Source organism: Alligator sinensis, unplaced genomic scaffold, assembly GCF_000455745.1.
Source record: "Alligator sinensis unplaced genomic scaffold, ASM45574v1 scaffold823_1, whole genome shotgun sequence".
Taxonomy (NCBI): domain Eukaryota; kingdom Metazoa; phylum Chordata; order Crocodylia; family Alligatoridae; genus Alligator; species Alligator sinensis.
Genome location: NW_005842272.1, coordinates 1277958 through 1295122, shown reverse-complemented (window position 1 = coordinate 1295122; position 17165 = coordinate 1277958). Strand labels below are relative to the sequence as shown.

General features: G+C 40.1%; 1 protein-coding gene across 7 annotated transcripts in view; it reads right to left on the bottom strand.

Moving 5' to 3' along the window:
* PTPN3 (protein tyrosine phosphatase, non-receptor type 3) overlaps window positions 1-17165 on the bottom strand; it is a 306004-nt gene that overhangs the window by 138177 nt on the left and 150662 nt on the right. For all 7 annotated transcript variants that reach the window (XM_025209236.1, XM_025209238.1, XM_025209239.1 and 4 more), the window contains 3 exons: window positions 14200-14320; window positions 6335-6422; window positions 2237-2325 (listed from right to left, as the gene is read on the bottom strand). In XM_025209236.1, coding sequence (XP_025065021.1) covers window positions 2237-2325; window positions 6335-6422; window positions 14200-14320 — 298 coding nt within the window. The remainder of the gene's footprint in view (window positions 1-2236; window positions 2326-6334; window positions 6423-14199; window positions 14321-17165) is intronic.

Genomic DNA, 17165 nt, shown 5'->3' with positions numbered 1-17165 from the left:
GGGGGGGGGGGGGGGGGGGGGCAGCTTGTGCTGAGGCAAGCTGATGGAGCACCTTGGTCTTCCCAATGTTAAGGGAGAGTCGCAGGCTGTGATAGGCACCTGAGAAAAGGTCAAAGGTGGACTGCAGATCAGTCTCAGTGTGCACAAGTATAACAGTCGTCAACTCACTGAAGGTCAGTGATACCAGTCTTGGTAACTTTTATTTTGTTGTGAAGGTGCCACACGTTGAAAAACTGACCATCCATTTGATACTCAACCCCAATTCCGGGAGGAAGGCGGTCATGGATGAGAATCAAAATCACAGCAAGATAGATGGAAAAAATGGTTGGGGTGATGACGCAGCCCTGCTTGACACCAATACAGACAGTAAATGGGTCCATCTCTGATCCACTGCAAAGAACTGTGGCAGTCCATCCCATTATGGAGTAGCCTGAGGACACTGATGAACTTCAGTGGACAACCAAACCTAGCCAGCACCTTCCGTAAGGCTTCATGATTGACGGAGTCAAATCAAAGGGCTTGGTTAGGTCGTATGAATGCCATAAACAGCTCCTGGTGTTGCACTGTGCAACAACAATCATGCTGGTGGTGCCCCAAGATGTTCTAAAGCCACAATGGGATTCTGGAAGGACATCTTCAGCAAGGGGGAGGAGGCAATTCAGGATGCAAATAAGAATCTTCCCGGTAGTAGATACAAAGGCAATGCCTTGGTAGTTCCTACACACTGACTTGTCCCCTTTCTTGAAGATGGTCATGAAGTTCGCACTCTATGTCAGGTGGAACTTCCTCATTAACCCATATTTTGATGAGAAGTTGGTGAAATGTTTGCACTAGTGCTGTTCCACCAGCTTTAAAGACCACTGTGGGGATGCCATCTGGGCCTGGCGCCTTATTGTTCTTGGTCTGAGTGATGGCATGCCAGACTTCCTTAAAGGATGGGGGATCAGCAAGAGGTTCTATTATTGGGTGTTGAGGGATATACTTGGTGGTGGCAGCTGAGACCTCAGATTCACAGTTAAGTAGAGTCTTGAAGTGCTCCTTCCAGTGTTGCTTGATGGATACATTGTCCATGAGAAGGGTGGAGCCATCCTGGGATCACAGAGGTTGGGCCATTGGACCGTGGCCCATGGATGGCTTTTCTTGCTTGAAAAAAGCTTCTCATGTCATGTTGGTCAGTGAAATTCTGGATCTCCATGGCCTTCACTTGCCACCACTGGTTCTTGATGTCCTATAGCCTCTTCTGAACTACAGCACTGAGCCAGTGGTAAGCCTCTCATTTTTGCTGGTTAGAGGGTTCATTGTGTCAACAGCACAACGTGGCTCTCTTCTGATGGATAAGTGCTAGAATTTCCTCATTGTTCTTGTCAAACCAATCTTGGTGACAGTACGTGAAGTATCCAATTAACTTTGACTCAACACATGCCTTGTGAATAATGTTCTTAACCTCTCCCAATGGGCTTGGATCTCCTTGATGTCATCAGATAGGTCAGAGAGACTCTCAGTAAGGCATTGCTGGAGAGCCTCACATATAGCTTGGTCTTGGAGTGCCTTGGTATTAAATCTCTTCCACGTTCCTTTTGGTTGTTTACGGCATCGTGGTAAAAGCTGCATGTCCATGATTGATCTGACTACAGTGTGCACAATTAACAAAAGCAGTGTCAAATGCTAGACATCCCTCCTTTTCAACTGCATAGAGCTTCTGTTTCTAACCTTGTCAAATTACGTGAGATTGGATTTCAAACCTTCCCTGGTACAGGACTAAAAAATAGTGCTCACTCAGATCTCTAGCCAGTACATTTGTAAGAGGGGGAAATTCGTAAAAGAAAATATTTGTCTGATATAGTTTTTAAAAACACTAGATGCCTAAAGATGCTTAGAGATTCAGATTGCTAGAACTAATTAAAGCAAGAGATGGAGAAGAAGGTAAAATTCAGGAGCAGCATGATAAAAACAAGCTATGTATTTTACCATATATTAAAAATACAAAGACACAAATGTAATGTCATTGTGTGGTATGCTTTTATTATTTTAAGATGACTGCATTGCTCCCAAGTTATATGGGCCATACTATTAAAAATTAATTTTACAGTATGGAGAAAAAGGAGAGAAATCAAGGGACTAAGCAAGAAAAGTTAGTTTAAAATTCTCTATCCTAAGCAGAAGTGTTATTTAAAATAATAAAAGAACACTTGTAAAACTTGATTAATAAAAAGAATTAGAAATAGGCAACATTTACCAGGCATAGAAACTTGTACAAATACATTTTCTGTACACAGCAATGCCACCTGAAGCAATTCCAATCATCAGGTCAAGATTATGTAGATCCTGCAACAAGAAACTACTGTAAGAATACAGAAGCAGTTTGTGACATTTTCATTTTTTTCTACTTATGCATTCATTTATAGGTTTCCCATAGTCATGGTAGAGCAAGCATAAAATATAACCTAAAAGCTATAAAACTGAAAGAGTAAGGTTTCTGCACTATTTATTCTAATGGATATTTCTAACTCAATCTTACCTACAATGTATTATAAAAGTCTTGCCATTAAGAGAAATCCCACTGATAATGCCACCTCATAAACTAGTGCTCAGTATTCTTTGCGTCTTTAGGAAAGAGCAGAATTCCTCTTCCTTTTTTCTCCTACTTTAAATGGAAACAAGAATGTATAGTACTTGCTCCCATTAAGGGCTCATGAGCCATGACATTCCCAGCTTCCTGTTGCTGAAATGTTTTGGGAAGACACAGCAAATTATGCCTCTCTTCAGTTCCGGAAGAGATCTACCAACCAGCACCTAACATGACTCAGCTAAATGAGAGATGACCTCAGTTCTGACCTAAAAAAGATTCAGGGGCCATGCACATGCTCACATACATGATTGGACAATCCTATTCTGTTTTGGAATGGTCTTGCACCACGGAGCGGAACAAAGTCCTAGCATCTTAGTCAAGGGAAAGAAATTTCCCAAACTAAGAACATACTAGTTGTAATAAGCACTTTCTTTAGGCACCAATGCTGCTATTATTTTAATAGCAGTAAAACTGTTGCCAAGCTATATTAATTCCTAAATGACAGTACTAAAGGATGTGATTTCAACAAGACAACGCTTGTGTCAAATGTAAAGTAAGGGACTGGTTGGACTGGCATCTCATAGTGAATCTTCTGTTCTATTTCATGCAGAACTAACATATGCAACTGGACATGAGTGGGATCACAAACCAGCTTTAATACTGCATAACATTCAATCTCTATGCACATCTATCCAGGGATGGATCCAGGAGGGTATAATGGTGCACTTCCAACTCCCTTTGATTCCTGCTCCACCTAAAGTTTAAAATCAGCTGCCTGGCAGTGGTTTTTCTAGCAGGCAGTGCTGAGAGTCAATCGATTTCCTGACTCATTACAATGTACGTGATCCGTTCTAAACTCTTCAGCTAAATTCCACAGCTGTTAACAATCCTCTCTTCTTTTTAACAGTCTTGATGTTCCACCAATCAAGCTATCCTTTGTTCTGCAATTCTGCTGTGTTAGCTGCTCCTGGTAATAAAGCTCCTATTTCACAGCACCGCAGATTGCTTTTAACGCATCCCAATTAAGCTTAATTTGTTTTTGCTTCAATCTTAAACTGCAAAATACAACCCTAGGCTCCAAATGTGTTAGTAAAGCTCCTAGTTTATTTTTAATTGGAGAAAAAATGTTTTATATCTGATGATGCAACTTACCATCTGCACCCCCCTTTTCAAAATTCTAGATCCACCCAACCCTTTCATATATACACAAATAATTATCTAGAGGCAGCGCCTCAATGAGTAGGAGAATGAGTGAATAGTAAGCTTTAAATTTGCTATTTTCTCTTTGTACCGCACTTTTCATTGCTAAATTTAAATTCAATTAAAACTATAATTTTTTTCAGAAATGTTCATTTGGAAATTTCTAGTCACAGGTCATATTTGACATTACTGTGGATAAGTGAAAACGTTAATGTAAAAATAAAATCACAACACAGGTCTTGTACAATCCATGTCTAATAATCTTACAACATACAAAATTGTACATGTTTAACACAATCAAACTATAGATTTTAGTTGTCTTAACTTCTAGAATTTAATGTTTTAGGCAGTGGCACTGGCATTACAAGGATTCAAAAAATGTTATACAGGATGATTTAAGGTAATGCTAGATTGGCATAAAAATAAAGCCTTCAGTATCTTAAATGCTCCTCTAGATGGCTCACTATGCTCAGTTAGTAATAACACTTAGTTCTATACATCTAACGCTAATTTTTTTCTATACCTAAAAAGTTACTGAATAGAACAAGTGGCATATAACTACAAAAATAATTGTAGGAGGTAGAGCGCACTTCTTTCAATTACAGGTATTTCAGGATATATAAAAGGACTGAACAAGCACTAAATGCACCCTGCAACACAGATCATCAAATGCTATGCCACCTAACTCCAGTACTTTAGCAATTTGTGGAAAAGCACAATCTTGTACTGAGAGAGATTTAGTATCCGTCTATAATTTACACTCCATAAAAAGTAGGAATACTGGCACAATAAACTGAACTAGAACTCTCTTGTCTATTAAATTAATATAGAAAATGGTAAATGAGATAGCTGTTCAAATGAAATTAACTTCATTTAACATCTTTAGGCAGGATTCAACCATGCAAACCAGGATTCAACCACTCAATTACTTTTATTATGTTGACTTAAGTGCAAACAGCATCTAAGTGGCCAATGAAATGCTGGATGTGAGAAAGAAAGAGGAGACAGCCCTCAAGAATTTTTAAAAATAAGAGATTGACAAGTGCTGCTAGATAGGTCATGCAAATCCACCATTCCTTTTATTTTAATTTTTTTGTTTGTTTGTTTTTTGTTTTTTACACTTCCTTAGGAAATGTCTAAAGACTCTCAGGCAAGAACTATATTTAAGAGAGTAAACGTAGCTGTGGTAGTGATACATTTAACTTTGCAAGTAAATGCAAACTCAAAATAGCAGAAACTGTACAGACTCCCACTTGTCTACCTGTGAGGAAGACCATGAAAGCTGGATTAACATCAGGTCAGCTATTAAGCAGATGGCAAAGTTCCCTTTCAGATGCAGACTTAAAAGTAAAGCTCGTAACTGAACACAGTTTCAGTAAATGTTTCAGTGTCTACACATGCAGTACTTATTAGAAGAGACAAAACTAACCAACTGTGCCATAGGTTAGTACTTGAAAACACAAGTACTATCCTACGGCAAAGTGTTACTCCACAGCACTGCATATACAGGCGCTGATGGGGCTGGCTGGGGCATGAGGGTGCTTCAGCGTTGGGCCTGTCTGCCAGCTAGCTCTGCACTGAAGCACCCTTGTGCCCCAGCCAGTCCCTCTGCAGCACAGAGCCAGACCAGATCAGCCCCAGGCTGGCAAGCTGACCCCCAAGGCTCCCTGCCAGCTAAAGCTCCTCCAGCTCAACATGCCGCAGTCCCAAACACATATTCAAACACAGTGCCCAGGAGCAATAAACTCTGGCATAAACATGTTAATCACAGACATGCTTCCTTATGAGTACAAAAGATTCCATTTAGTCAAAATTTCTTGTGGCATGAATATTAAGAGTTGCATAAAAATATAAAACATGGTAGCGATATGTTATCCAGGAGAACATGTACCTGAGCTGCGTTAAGAGTAATTCTATCCCACAAGTTGGCCAATTGTGACAGCAGCAGAAGCGTACAAGTCCAACTCAAGACAATTCACGTTCACATTACACAAAAGAAGTGCTCTTCATTATGTTTTTTGGTTTTAATACCATAGAAAAATAATTGGACCATTAATCTGGCAGGTTACAATACGCTAGGGAACTTATCTTTTTAGAAAGCTGAATATTACAGAACTCATTTTCAAACATGTCTTGTCATCTGCTTTCGTGCTAAATTCACTCACTCTGAGCCTGGATTCATGATATGTGGAAGAAATAAACAGTCTGAATTCTTAAGGATACCACAGAAATCAGGTGGGTTCTGTCAGACTTATTTCTATTTAATTTTCCACAGTACTCATGACAACAATATAACCTTTCAAAAAAAGCTCTTATATTTCTTGTGAACACATCTCCAAAGGATAGGGCTGTTACAAAAATCTAACTTATTAACTGACACAATTAGAGACATAGCCATATTAAATGGAAAGTTAGAAAAATAATCCATATTTCTAAACTGAAAGTTACATGCAGTATGGCCAATATTAAAATGCTACTGTTTTGCATTGTTAGTAACAGGCCCATCTTAAAAACGGTATTCATATATGAATATTTTACAAGTGAGAAATGACAATGTAAACATACTCTACCACTGTGTAATTCCACTCCATAAAATTCAAGGGTTCGTGCTATATTTATGTAACAGGACTCTGCTTCAGATTGCTTGAGGCCACTAAGAAGAAAAAAAACAACAAAGGTGTTTAATATATTTAAAATTAATAAGGACAAGAAATTAAGGTCACTGAACAGACAATTTTAACTTATTATTAAAGGTGCCTTTGCAACGCAAAAGAATCTTTTAATCCAAGGAGTGACAGGTTATCTATAAATATCAAGCAGCAGCTAATTAGCTAAGTATGTTAGCTCCTTCTAGACTCCTTCCTTACACTGTGGAGAAATGCATCACACAGCTCCACTGGAAAACTCTCAAAGTCATATTCCCCAAGTAATTGCAATTAAAAATAAAAACAAATGAACAAAACATGGACAACTGTTTACAAGGGTGGGGAAAAAAAAGACAACCATCCAAAAAACAGGGAAAGGAAGTGCACAATGGAAAGAGGAGCCTTAGGGGAAAAAAAATGGACAAAAAGTAAATTGTAAAATTAGGAACCAAAACTGAATCTAAAGTTAAATCTACTTTAGCATCTGATGAATGAATAAAAGAAAGCCAGGAACCCTTAGGATGTTTTATTTGCCTCTACCACAAGGTTGAAAAAAGAGAAAAGAACGAGCTGTGAGATTTAAGAGGGGTTTCTCTTTTCTTTCCAGCATAGGAGAGGATGAAGATAATAGATTTCTTAACTGGTAAGAAATTTAATCAGCAGATATCACACAAACTGACTTTGAGATCTCTGGCATGTTTAGGGCAAAACAAAATTTGTTTTTTGGCACAGGTAACATGGAAACTACCCTGGGTGCGAATCTTGGATTACTTCTAAAAGCCAATTTTTCAAAACAACCAAAAACAAAACCTCATAGCGAAGTGCTTTCTGGATAGACAATGCAATGTACTAACTGATCATTTCAGAACAAGTGCCTGCCAGCTAATAATACCTTAACAGAAAAAGCAAAATGATGACAAAGATGGCCTAGCACAACAGAATCTGGAATCAAACGCAAAAGCAGCCAAACCTTTACAAGACGAACTCTGGAAAATAACTGAGAAAGGCCTCTTGGTCTGACAGCCCCAAGACTAAGCCTTTAAATTAAGCTGCCAAAGGCAACTTAAACAAGAAATTAATGCCATGGCAAGTGTATTAGAAAGTAATGTTAGCAACAACATACAATGACTTTCCAGAGGTAGTAGTAACACTTGAAGTAATAAAATCCTTCTTTAAAATCAAACGTCAGTTTTTGTATGCTGGATCAAATAAGATTCCTAACCATCCTCTGATGGGCCCACAGTGCAGTGGTGTGGGAGGGCATACTGTGTGTGGGGCCCCAGAGGCCCATGCCCCTCTCACTAGTGTGGCTAAGGGGGTGTGCAAGCCCTCTACTGCTTAGAAGTTGAATAGCCCCTGGCTAGAGTGTTTGCTCTTATGGGAGATAGGCAAGGAAGCCAGAATAGAGCACAGTATGGGAGGCCTGAGTTTTCAAGTGTCATTTAGGGAGTCTACAGTTATTCTTTATTTGCAGGTTGTCACTTACTGTAAGCCACTGTGAGCCTCTGGATAGGGCAGGATATAAATCTAAATAATTATTATTATTCAGTCCAGTAAAGAGGAAACCACATTTCATTTTCAGCTAATGAGGGGATCAGACCTCTGCATGATTAACTAACAATATGAAGCTGATAACCATGTCACTCTCAATGCCTCTGGCACTCCATATCCAGAAGTACTTCTACAAACTGGTGCCAAAGAAGTCATAGGTGGGAAAGTAGGGCTGGAAAGGACCTCACGTTGTCATCTAGTCAAGCCCCTGTTCAAGGAAGGATTGTCCCTCAGCCATCCCAGCCAAGTGTGTCCATCCTGCTCTTGAAAATTTCCAGAGATGGAGATTCCACAAATTCTCTAGGTAGCCTGTTCCAGTGCTTGACCACTCTCCTAGTCAGAATGTTCGTTCTAATCTCCAACCTAAATTTCCTTTCCTGAATCTTGAGGCCATTGCTCCTAGTCCTGTCCCCTGAAGCCACAGAGAAAAAAGCCCATCTCCATACTCTCTCTAATTACCATTTAATTATCTGAAGACTTATCAAATCCCTTTTACCTCCTCTTCAGACTAAATAACCCTACCTCTTTCAGCCTAAGCCATGCTTTCCAGGCCCCTAATAATTTGTCGCTCTTTACTGAACTGTCTCCAATCTCATCCTTCTGGAAGCATCGGGTCCAGAAATGAATACAGTACTCCTAGTGAACCCTCACCAATGCTAAAGAGGGCAGAAGATTCACAAGTAGCACTCCTGTTGATACAACCCAGTGTGCTGTTGGCTTTTTTGGTAAGAAGAACACACTGTTGGCTCATATTCAGCTTATGGTCTATCATAACCCCCAGGTCCTTCTCTGCAGTACTGCAGCCTAGCCAGTCATTCCCCAGCCTGTAGTTGTGCATACAATTATTCTGTCTCAAGGGCAGGGCTTTGCACTTGTCCATGCTGAACCTCATCTGATTGAATGCAGATATTTCTCCAATCTATACAGGTCATTCTGGATCCTACCCTGCTCCCCAGAGTGTCTGCAACTCCACATAACTTGGCATCATCCACAAATTTTCTAAAGCGCACACTTAATCAATACCAGGTCTAGGAAAGATGCCTGGGGAACCCTGTTTTGAAGTCAATTACTTCAAAACAGTAATGGAGTTATCCTCTTTCTCTAGCTACTTGCTAAGCATGCTGCTGCTACAATGGCTATAATCTTCACTCAAAAAAACATGTTCCTAATTTGGATCAGATAGCTGTTTTGAGACAGTATCCCTTTTCTACAACTTCAGACAGCCAAAACTCCAAGGTACAACAGAGAGTAAAGAATAAATAGAAAACTTGTTAAAATCATAAATATGTAGACAAATCCTAAAGTAGATTTTGAATTTTTTAACAAGATGAAGCAAGGACAGATAGCAAAGATTCATCAAGTTCTTCAGGAAATTCAGTACAGTTCACAATACTTCCCCATCCATCTCTCACCCATAGTAATGCAAAAGGGAAAGAAACGCATAAAAGTCTTATGTTTTTACTAATGTTTTTATGAAGTTTTTACTAATACTTTACTAAGTTGATACCATGTTTGTGCAACTAGGGTACCTGTAGACACTGCTCTAACACACTGTAATTACAGTATGTTGGAGCAGACTCGATGAATTGAGTCTGCTGGACTGTGCTAATTAGCCCATGCCAGCAGCCCCTGTGTGTTGTGTATTCAGTGTCCCTGCACTTCAAAATAGCGGTGGGGGGAGAGACTTTAACTAAAGCTCACTGAATGAACGTTAGTTAACGCACCCTCACTGCCATTTTGAATCATGGAATGCTGAATACATGAAATGGTACGGGTGCTTTAATTAAAGCGGCTCTCAGACCTGCTCTAATTAAAGCACCCCTCCCAACTACCCCCCTGAGCACCTGTAAAAGTGCTTCGAGATTCCTTGAATTCTCTAAAGAGAGTATGGGAAGAGCTGTTCACAGTGTACTTCCTGCAGCTCTGTGGTCTCCAAAGCAAGGAAATAATTTAAAGAGAACCTGTTCTAGACACTGTATATAGTTGGTGATGTTTGTACCTCACCATCTGGCATTCTAAGTTATAGTGCCCCCCACCCCCGGCCCAATGCTAACAATGGAGAATATTACAGTCTTATCTCAATCCCCAGAAGAAACTGAACTGAACCCTGAAGAGCCTTAGGCTCATGAAGCAAAATGCTCTGTCTGTAAAATATTTGTTTCCTCAGTTTTTAATACCTGATTTAGACAAATGGTGCACTTAAACTCCAATATTAATACTCTGAGGTACCTGCAGCATCACAAACCACAGCACCACAAACATTTGACTCTGAAGTTTGAATGGTATAGAAAGAAGTCATGCAAAAACAGAAACCTCCTTCCTCAAAGGCCCCATTTTTCATTCATATCCATAGTGACTTCTAATCGGTTATCTGAAAGGATCCAAATGAGTAAACATCTCCCACAATGACAGTAAGATGCGATGAGAAGCCAACCTCACCAGAACTCAGAATATAAATCTTTGACTGCACCACTATCTCTGGCTCACAATATCTGCACAGATTGCAATCATGGATTGAAGGAGAGTAGGGAGTAAACTTCAAATTTTACACTCTGAACAAGGAACCAGACATGATTAGCGGCAACAAGGAGAGCCAACTCCTTATCTTGGTACGCAATTTCACTTATGCCCAGAATTCAGCTGTATGACTAATCCCAGTAGGCTACTTCCATGGCCTAGAGATCTCAATGGTGGAGAGAGGAGACAAAATACAGAGCAGCAGGGAAAAGGACTGCTGGGGGAAAAAAAAAAAAGGAATCACGCTTGCAGCCTAAATCTTCGAGCTCAAAGTAGAACTCCTATGAAAACAAAGATGCCTGCATCACAAAAGGAGCACAGTGAAGCTAACAACAGCCTACAAGGATCTGTACAATGGACTGCAATGTTTATCCTATTATCTCCTTCTGTGGCCTTTGTGGGTGTGATTAATGCAATCAACCAGACTGCAGGATTTGTTCCACGTGAAAGAAACACCCTGCTTCGGTGTTATCCACCTCAGTCTATCAAAACATTAATCTTCAGTGGAGACAAGACTGCTTTTCTCACTTTTTAATTTTTTTTTTATTTTCACACTTTTGCTTCTTGCCCAATTACAGTGTTCTAGTTCCACCTTTCCAACAAGCAGAACAAAACTAAGGCTGCATACACACATTGACAGCATCTGGAAGAATTCTCTTGGGTTCTTTCCCCTGGTAGAAAAAACTTACCCAGAGATGCCTGAATAGACATTCAAATGCTGAGCCCTTGAATAGCAGAGATCTTACGGTGCTGACGCTATACAGAGAGAGGGCCCTTGTGCACATAGCTGTGTGCTCTGCAAGATCCTTCATTCTGCCCAGAGACAGATGGCAGCAGTGCACAGGGCAACCCTAATTAGCTGATCCACAATGCTCAGAGTTATTCTACATCTGCTTGCAGCACAACGTGGGATAGTGAAGAGGGCGTGTTCTGTTCCCTGCTTGACTGGAGCAGCAGAGTACATATCAAGTGACACAATGTCTTCATGTCAGGAGAGGAAGAGAAAAAACACCTCAAGATGCTGGAGGACTCTGCTGTGGCTTCTGTCAGAAAAGAACATTCATTCTCCCAGGATAAATTCTCCTGGTAGTATTTAACTCCAGTTGTTTCTAGATAATCTCTCTCCTGGAGTGCCATTTTCACTATGGGAGAAAAATTCTGAACATCTGTACTCTCGTGTTTTCTATTGGGAAGCAAACTACTTTCCCAAGAGAAGCTGCAAGTTATATACGTGGCTTGAAATTTTCAAATGGGACAGATAACAAATTTCTGTGTTAAACTCAAAAATAAAATGCTATATATACCCAACATAGCAATGAAATTGGTATCCTAAAATGATCAAATTCCTGACCAGGCTTCTAATCTTAGCAAGAAAGTGTCAGCCTTAAGGTATCAAGAGCTACTTAATGCATCTCTGAAATGAAACCAAAGACGGAAAATTCCAGCTCAAGAAGAAAAAGACTGCCTCTAATTGTTTTCATAGCTTAATCAGATTTCAGCTTCCCCAGGCGGCAGAATGTGTGTAAATGTCAGCTGTACCCATCAGTGCAATACCATTGTGTCAAAAATGCCCACAGTCAAAGGAAATGTGTTTCTGTATTTAACAACAATTTCAGTTTACATTACTCTGCAGGAATCAAGGAATCTTGCCAGCAATTTTATGCAAATTTCACCCATGCTGAAGAAAGATTTTTAAACTAGAAAAAAAAATACCCCTAATTATCCAAAACTTTCAAATGGATCATTTGTCCAGCTGTAGTCAACTGCCATGTCTTCTTTTATACCCAGAAAAGGCTATCAGTCATGATCTTTGAAGCCCTCCATCCAAGAAGCTTTCAACAAATTACCCTCAATGGTTTACATAAATTTAATTTATTTAAACTGTTGAACATATTTCACAGATTTCATAGACATTAGGGCTGGAAGAGATCTTGTCACTGGGCGGGGTCCTGCAGGAGGGCCGTGATCTACTCAAGGCCCCCTTCCCATGCCAAGTTGGCCCAAAGGCACCCTCAAATTCTCGCCCGCCACGTCTTTGATGACACAATGTATTTGGGAGGCTGCCTTTTACGCCCTCTTGGTCACGTCTTGAACACTCAGTCCCCGCCGTTTCCCGGACCCCTCGTGGGTACCGTTCTGCAATGGGTGCTGCAGGGGCACCCTAGCCTTATGGGCTATCCCCGGCTCCAACCCCCCCTGTACCATGCCCCAAGCCTCGCAGATGGAATAGACGTTGTTCGGTCTTGGCCTTGCTATAATCTGGCCTCTTCTCCTCTCTGGGCCCTACCTCTTTCGATCTGCGCCCTCTCCAGCGCTAGGGCTCTCCACGGCCCTGTCTCACTCTGCCCCGTCTCTGGGGCTCCTCAAAGCACTGCCCCCCCCCGTCTCTGTGGCTCACCGCACCCACACTGGGGCTTCTCAACTGCCCCCTCTCTCTGGGACTGGGGTCAGTGCACCCCGAATGCTGTGCCCTCACTGGTGCTGGGGTCCCCACACTGCTGCGGGTCCCCTATGAGGTCTCCTCCACCCCCTAATAGCCTCATCCAAACCACCGGTAACAAAGCAAACAAACCGCAAGCCCCTTGGCTATAACATAAACGGACGCCACCCAGCTATAACCCCGTTCAAGCCTACCAGGGATACTTCATCCCGCAGCAGTGTCAGACGCTGCTCCTGCATTCAGGCTTATCCTCTCTTCCCTGAGAGAGAGCTCCTTCCTCCTTGGCTGCTGGCAGGGATCTGCCAGCCTGGCCTCAGCCCCTGGGCTTTATATGGGAGCCAGGCCCTGCCCCTTCTAGTCAGCTGACCTCCTCTGGTTGCCCTGGCAACCTGCAGCTGGGCTCATCACTCACTGCTAGGGCTCCTTCCCTAGCAGTTTTGTCCTTCTTAGGAGCAGGGCACCTAGGTGCTCTGCAACAGACCTCCGGAGATCACCGGGTTCAGCTCCCTGACCAAGGGGCAGGAAGTCAGCTGGGGTCAGATCACCCCAGCAAAATAAGCATCCAAGCATTTCTTAAAGGTATCCAAAATGAGTGTTTGCACCACTTGGGGGGGGGGGGGGGGAGTCTATTCTAGACTCTGGAGACTTGGATGGTAAAGTAGTTTTTCCTTATGTCCAGTCTAAAATGATCTTCCAGCAGTTTGTGACCGTTAGACCTCGTCTTCCCTTGGGGTGCCCTGGTGAACAGATAGATGTTCTCCCAGTTCCTGATGCACACCCTTATATACTTATAGGCTGCCACTAAGTCACCCCTGAGCCTTCGCTTCTCCAGGCTGAAAAGTTCCATGCCTCCAAGCCTCTCCTCATAAGGCCTGTTTCTCTTGACCTCTAATCATGCGCATGGTTCTCCTCTGGACTCTCTGAAGGTTCTCCATGTCCTTTCTAAAGTGTGGAGCCCAGAACTGGGTGCAGCACTCCAGCTGCAGCCTCACCAAGGCCGAGTATTTATAGATTTGTTTTAAAATTCAACTTGATTAAACAATGAGGTGCAACCACAGAATATACAGCAAGTTCAGAACTCACGAGGTTTTTTTGTTCTTTTTTTTTTTTTAAAGACAATCAGAAAGCTTAAGTTTATTTAAAACAGCCTAACACAACACTACTCATCAGCCTAAAACTTTTAGAAACTTAAAAAAACAAAATAGGGAGAAGACAGTTTAAAGTTCATGAGACAAATAATGAAGAAAAGGTGTTGCAAAATACTAAATTATGATTACCTGTGCTGTTCATGCAGCGATTCAACTTTGATTAGAAAATCTTTGTTCTGATCTGGTAAAAAGTGGAAATTTGAAAGGTATCCTGAATGATGTTCTGTGGAGTTAAAGTCTCCAAGCTGAGCTGTTAGAAGGAAAAGAAAAACACATCCATAAGATTTCATAGTTAGCCTCAAACTGCTGCAAAATATTGTTTAGGAGACTTTCCTCCTCCACGCTAAATAGCACATTAAAGTAGAATAAATTTAGTTATGCAGAATTGAAAGAAAGAATATTTTCCACTGGAAGGTACTGTTTGTTTAGCATACTGTCCCTTACAACAACAGTGCATGAACAATCTCTTCCAACATAAAAGGTATAAATATAAGTAAACAAAAACTAAGTTAATATTTTGTTAATTTACTTATTTATTTACAAAGTTTTGTTACCTATGTTACAAAAACACTGTTAAAAGGAAACTACTTCACCAGCGCAAAGATAGTCTAAATCAGGGAAGTCATACATAGTCAATTTGATATATATCATATACAATGCTTCCGCAAAGTAAGAATCTGCAACCTGAACATCTAAGAGCCCTATCCTTCACACTGTCAAATATTCCAAACTGTTGTAGCTCTTTGCTGTCATAGCCAGTTCATTTATCATTTATCCATCTGTCTTGTTTACTGTTAAATCTAACATGAGCTATGCACCTAACCTGCATGTGAAAACTACCACAACTGTACAAGTGACTATTACACACAAATGGCCAAATACGTAAAGGACAGAAACAATATTTTGTACTAGTATCCTCAATCCTGTTTTTCCTATTGAACAAAACTAAATACAACAAGAAAATCAAAAGTATTGTTACTATGTAAAGACCATTTCTGTCCTGTAGTGGTGGAATATTGACTAGAAATTCAAAGGTAGTATCATGACTTGTAACGTTGTAGACAAAAGAAGAAAAAAAAAAAAAAAAAAAAGAGCCATTTTCTAAAACATGTTTGAAGCCTTGCATCTAAAAAAGACCTGACAGCAAGCAGTATTCCGTTTTTTTTTTTTTTTACTGTTTCCTTTCTTCTTTTCTCTTAAGTCCAATACATAACTGGTAACAGATTTACATAAAACAGATTTCACTGGAATCAATTTAAAACACAAGCATTAACAAATTCAAACAGAGAAGCTCTCATGTAAGAAACAAAAACATTATACACAGTAGTACAGTACTATGCATACCATTAGAACCTGAATGGTTTGGGTTTTTCTCTAATCATAAAACATGGTGCTTACATAGAAAGATTTTAAACATTAAATTGGTTGAACATGTTATTTGCAAGATTTGTGGCTGGGCACAAGAACAACCATTTGTCTAGGCAGCAGACACAACAGTAATACAAGAAAGCCTCGGCAAAGTCACATAATGAAAGGTTTTATTTTTTTTAAACAAGATGCCATTACTTTCTACAGACCATCTAATACAAAAAGGTTGTCTAGCTTGAATTAACTAAACCAACTTCCTCTCAATTTCTCCATAAAATATTTTTACAAGCACTATTATTAGAAAGGGAAAAAAGCCAGAAAATGCCGTAATTTTGAACACTTGCCATTGAAGACAAAACAAAATTAAATTTATGTCCTGTGAACCTGAATCACTGAGGTAACAAACCAGTTCTAGAACGAGAGCTGTCAGCAACTAGTAAAGTCTCACCATATATGCACAATAAGAAAATGGGTGGACAAGTACAGGGAGTAGTTTAGCAAGCTTACCATTACAGCTGTATTATAATTCGTTCTGAAGTAACTTTAAAATTTGGACTAGAAGGTAAATAGTTAGCAGAAAAGCTTAGACTTAACAGTTCTCAGTGATGGCAGAAGAAGGAGCAATGGTCTCAAGTTGCAGCAAGGGATGTTTAGGTTAGGCATTAGGAAAAACTCTCTCATGAGGATGGTAGTAACGCACTGGCAAAGGTTACCTACCAAGAGAGGTGGTGGAATCTCCATCCTTGGAGGTTTTTAAGACCTGACTAGATAAAGCTTTGGCTGGGATAATCTAGTTGGGGATGATCCTGCTTTGATCAGGCAGGCAGCTGGACTAGATGACCTCCTGAGGTCCCTTCCAACCTTAATTTTCTATGATTCTATGATTAAAATTCAATAAATAAACATGAATTTGAACAATTGTTGAATATTAATTCTTTTAGAAACCAAATAAAATCCCTCTGTAACAAAACAAAAACAATTACTATTAAATGTCAATGCAGCTCTGGAACTATGTTTTTTGTTTGTATGTCTGTTTTTAATAAATGCACACATCTCAAAGCCTAGGCTGTAAAACAAGCCTAAAATGATTGACACAAATTAGCATGACTAGTAATAGTCATTAAACAACTCACAACCTACCATATTTGACAGAAAAATATTCTCATTTTCTCTTTTCCAGCAATTAATACTTTCCTCAATCCCTTCCATGAAATGCAACCCAATATTTTTTGTTATTTTTGCCAAAGAAGGCTTTTTGAAGTCAGTTTTAAGTATGTTCTTGTCGACGAGAGACTAGGCTGCCAAAAATAATGCAATTTTAATTCTCAAAATGTATTTGTGCAATAGGTAAAATATATTTTCTTAGGAAAAATTTTACCTTTGCTAACAAGGCTAACTGTTGCTCCTTGATTCATTATGACATGGCTTCTTGCTGCTCATCTTCCAAACATGGAGGCTCCTCTTGTCTTTTTTCTTCTTCCTCTTAGCTATCTGAGCTCATATCAACAAGGGAGCAATTTAGACTACTATCTAATTTTCAAACTCCCGTGGCAACTGCCACAGTTGAAGAGAAACTATACATGCTGATTAGTAGACATTATGGAAGAGTAGCTAGCCATCTTGTGCAGGATGTTTTCATTTTATTTTTTATCCAAAAAACCGATGAAAGGAATTAGGATAAATCAAAATCCTAAGAACAAATGTGACTTCTCTACTGAATTATTCCA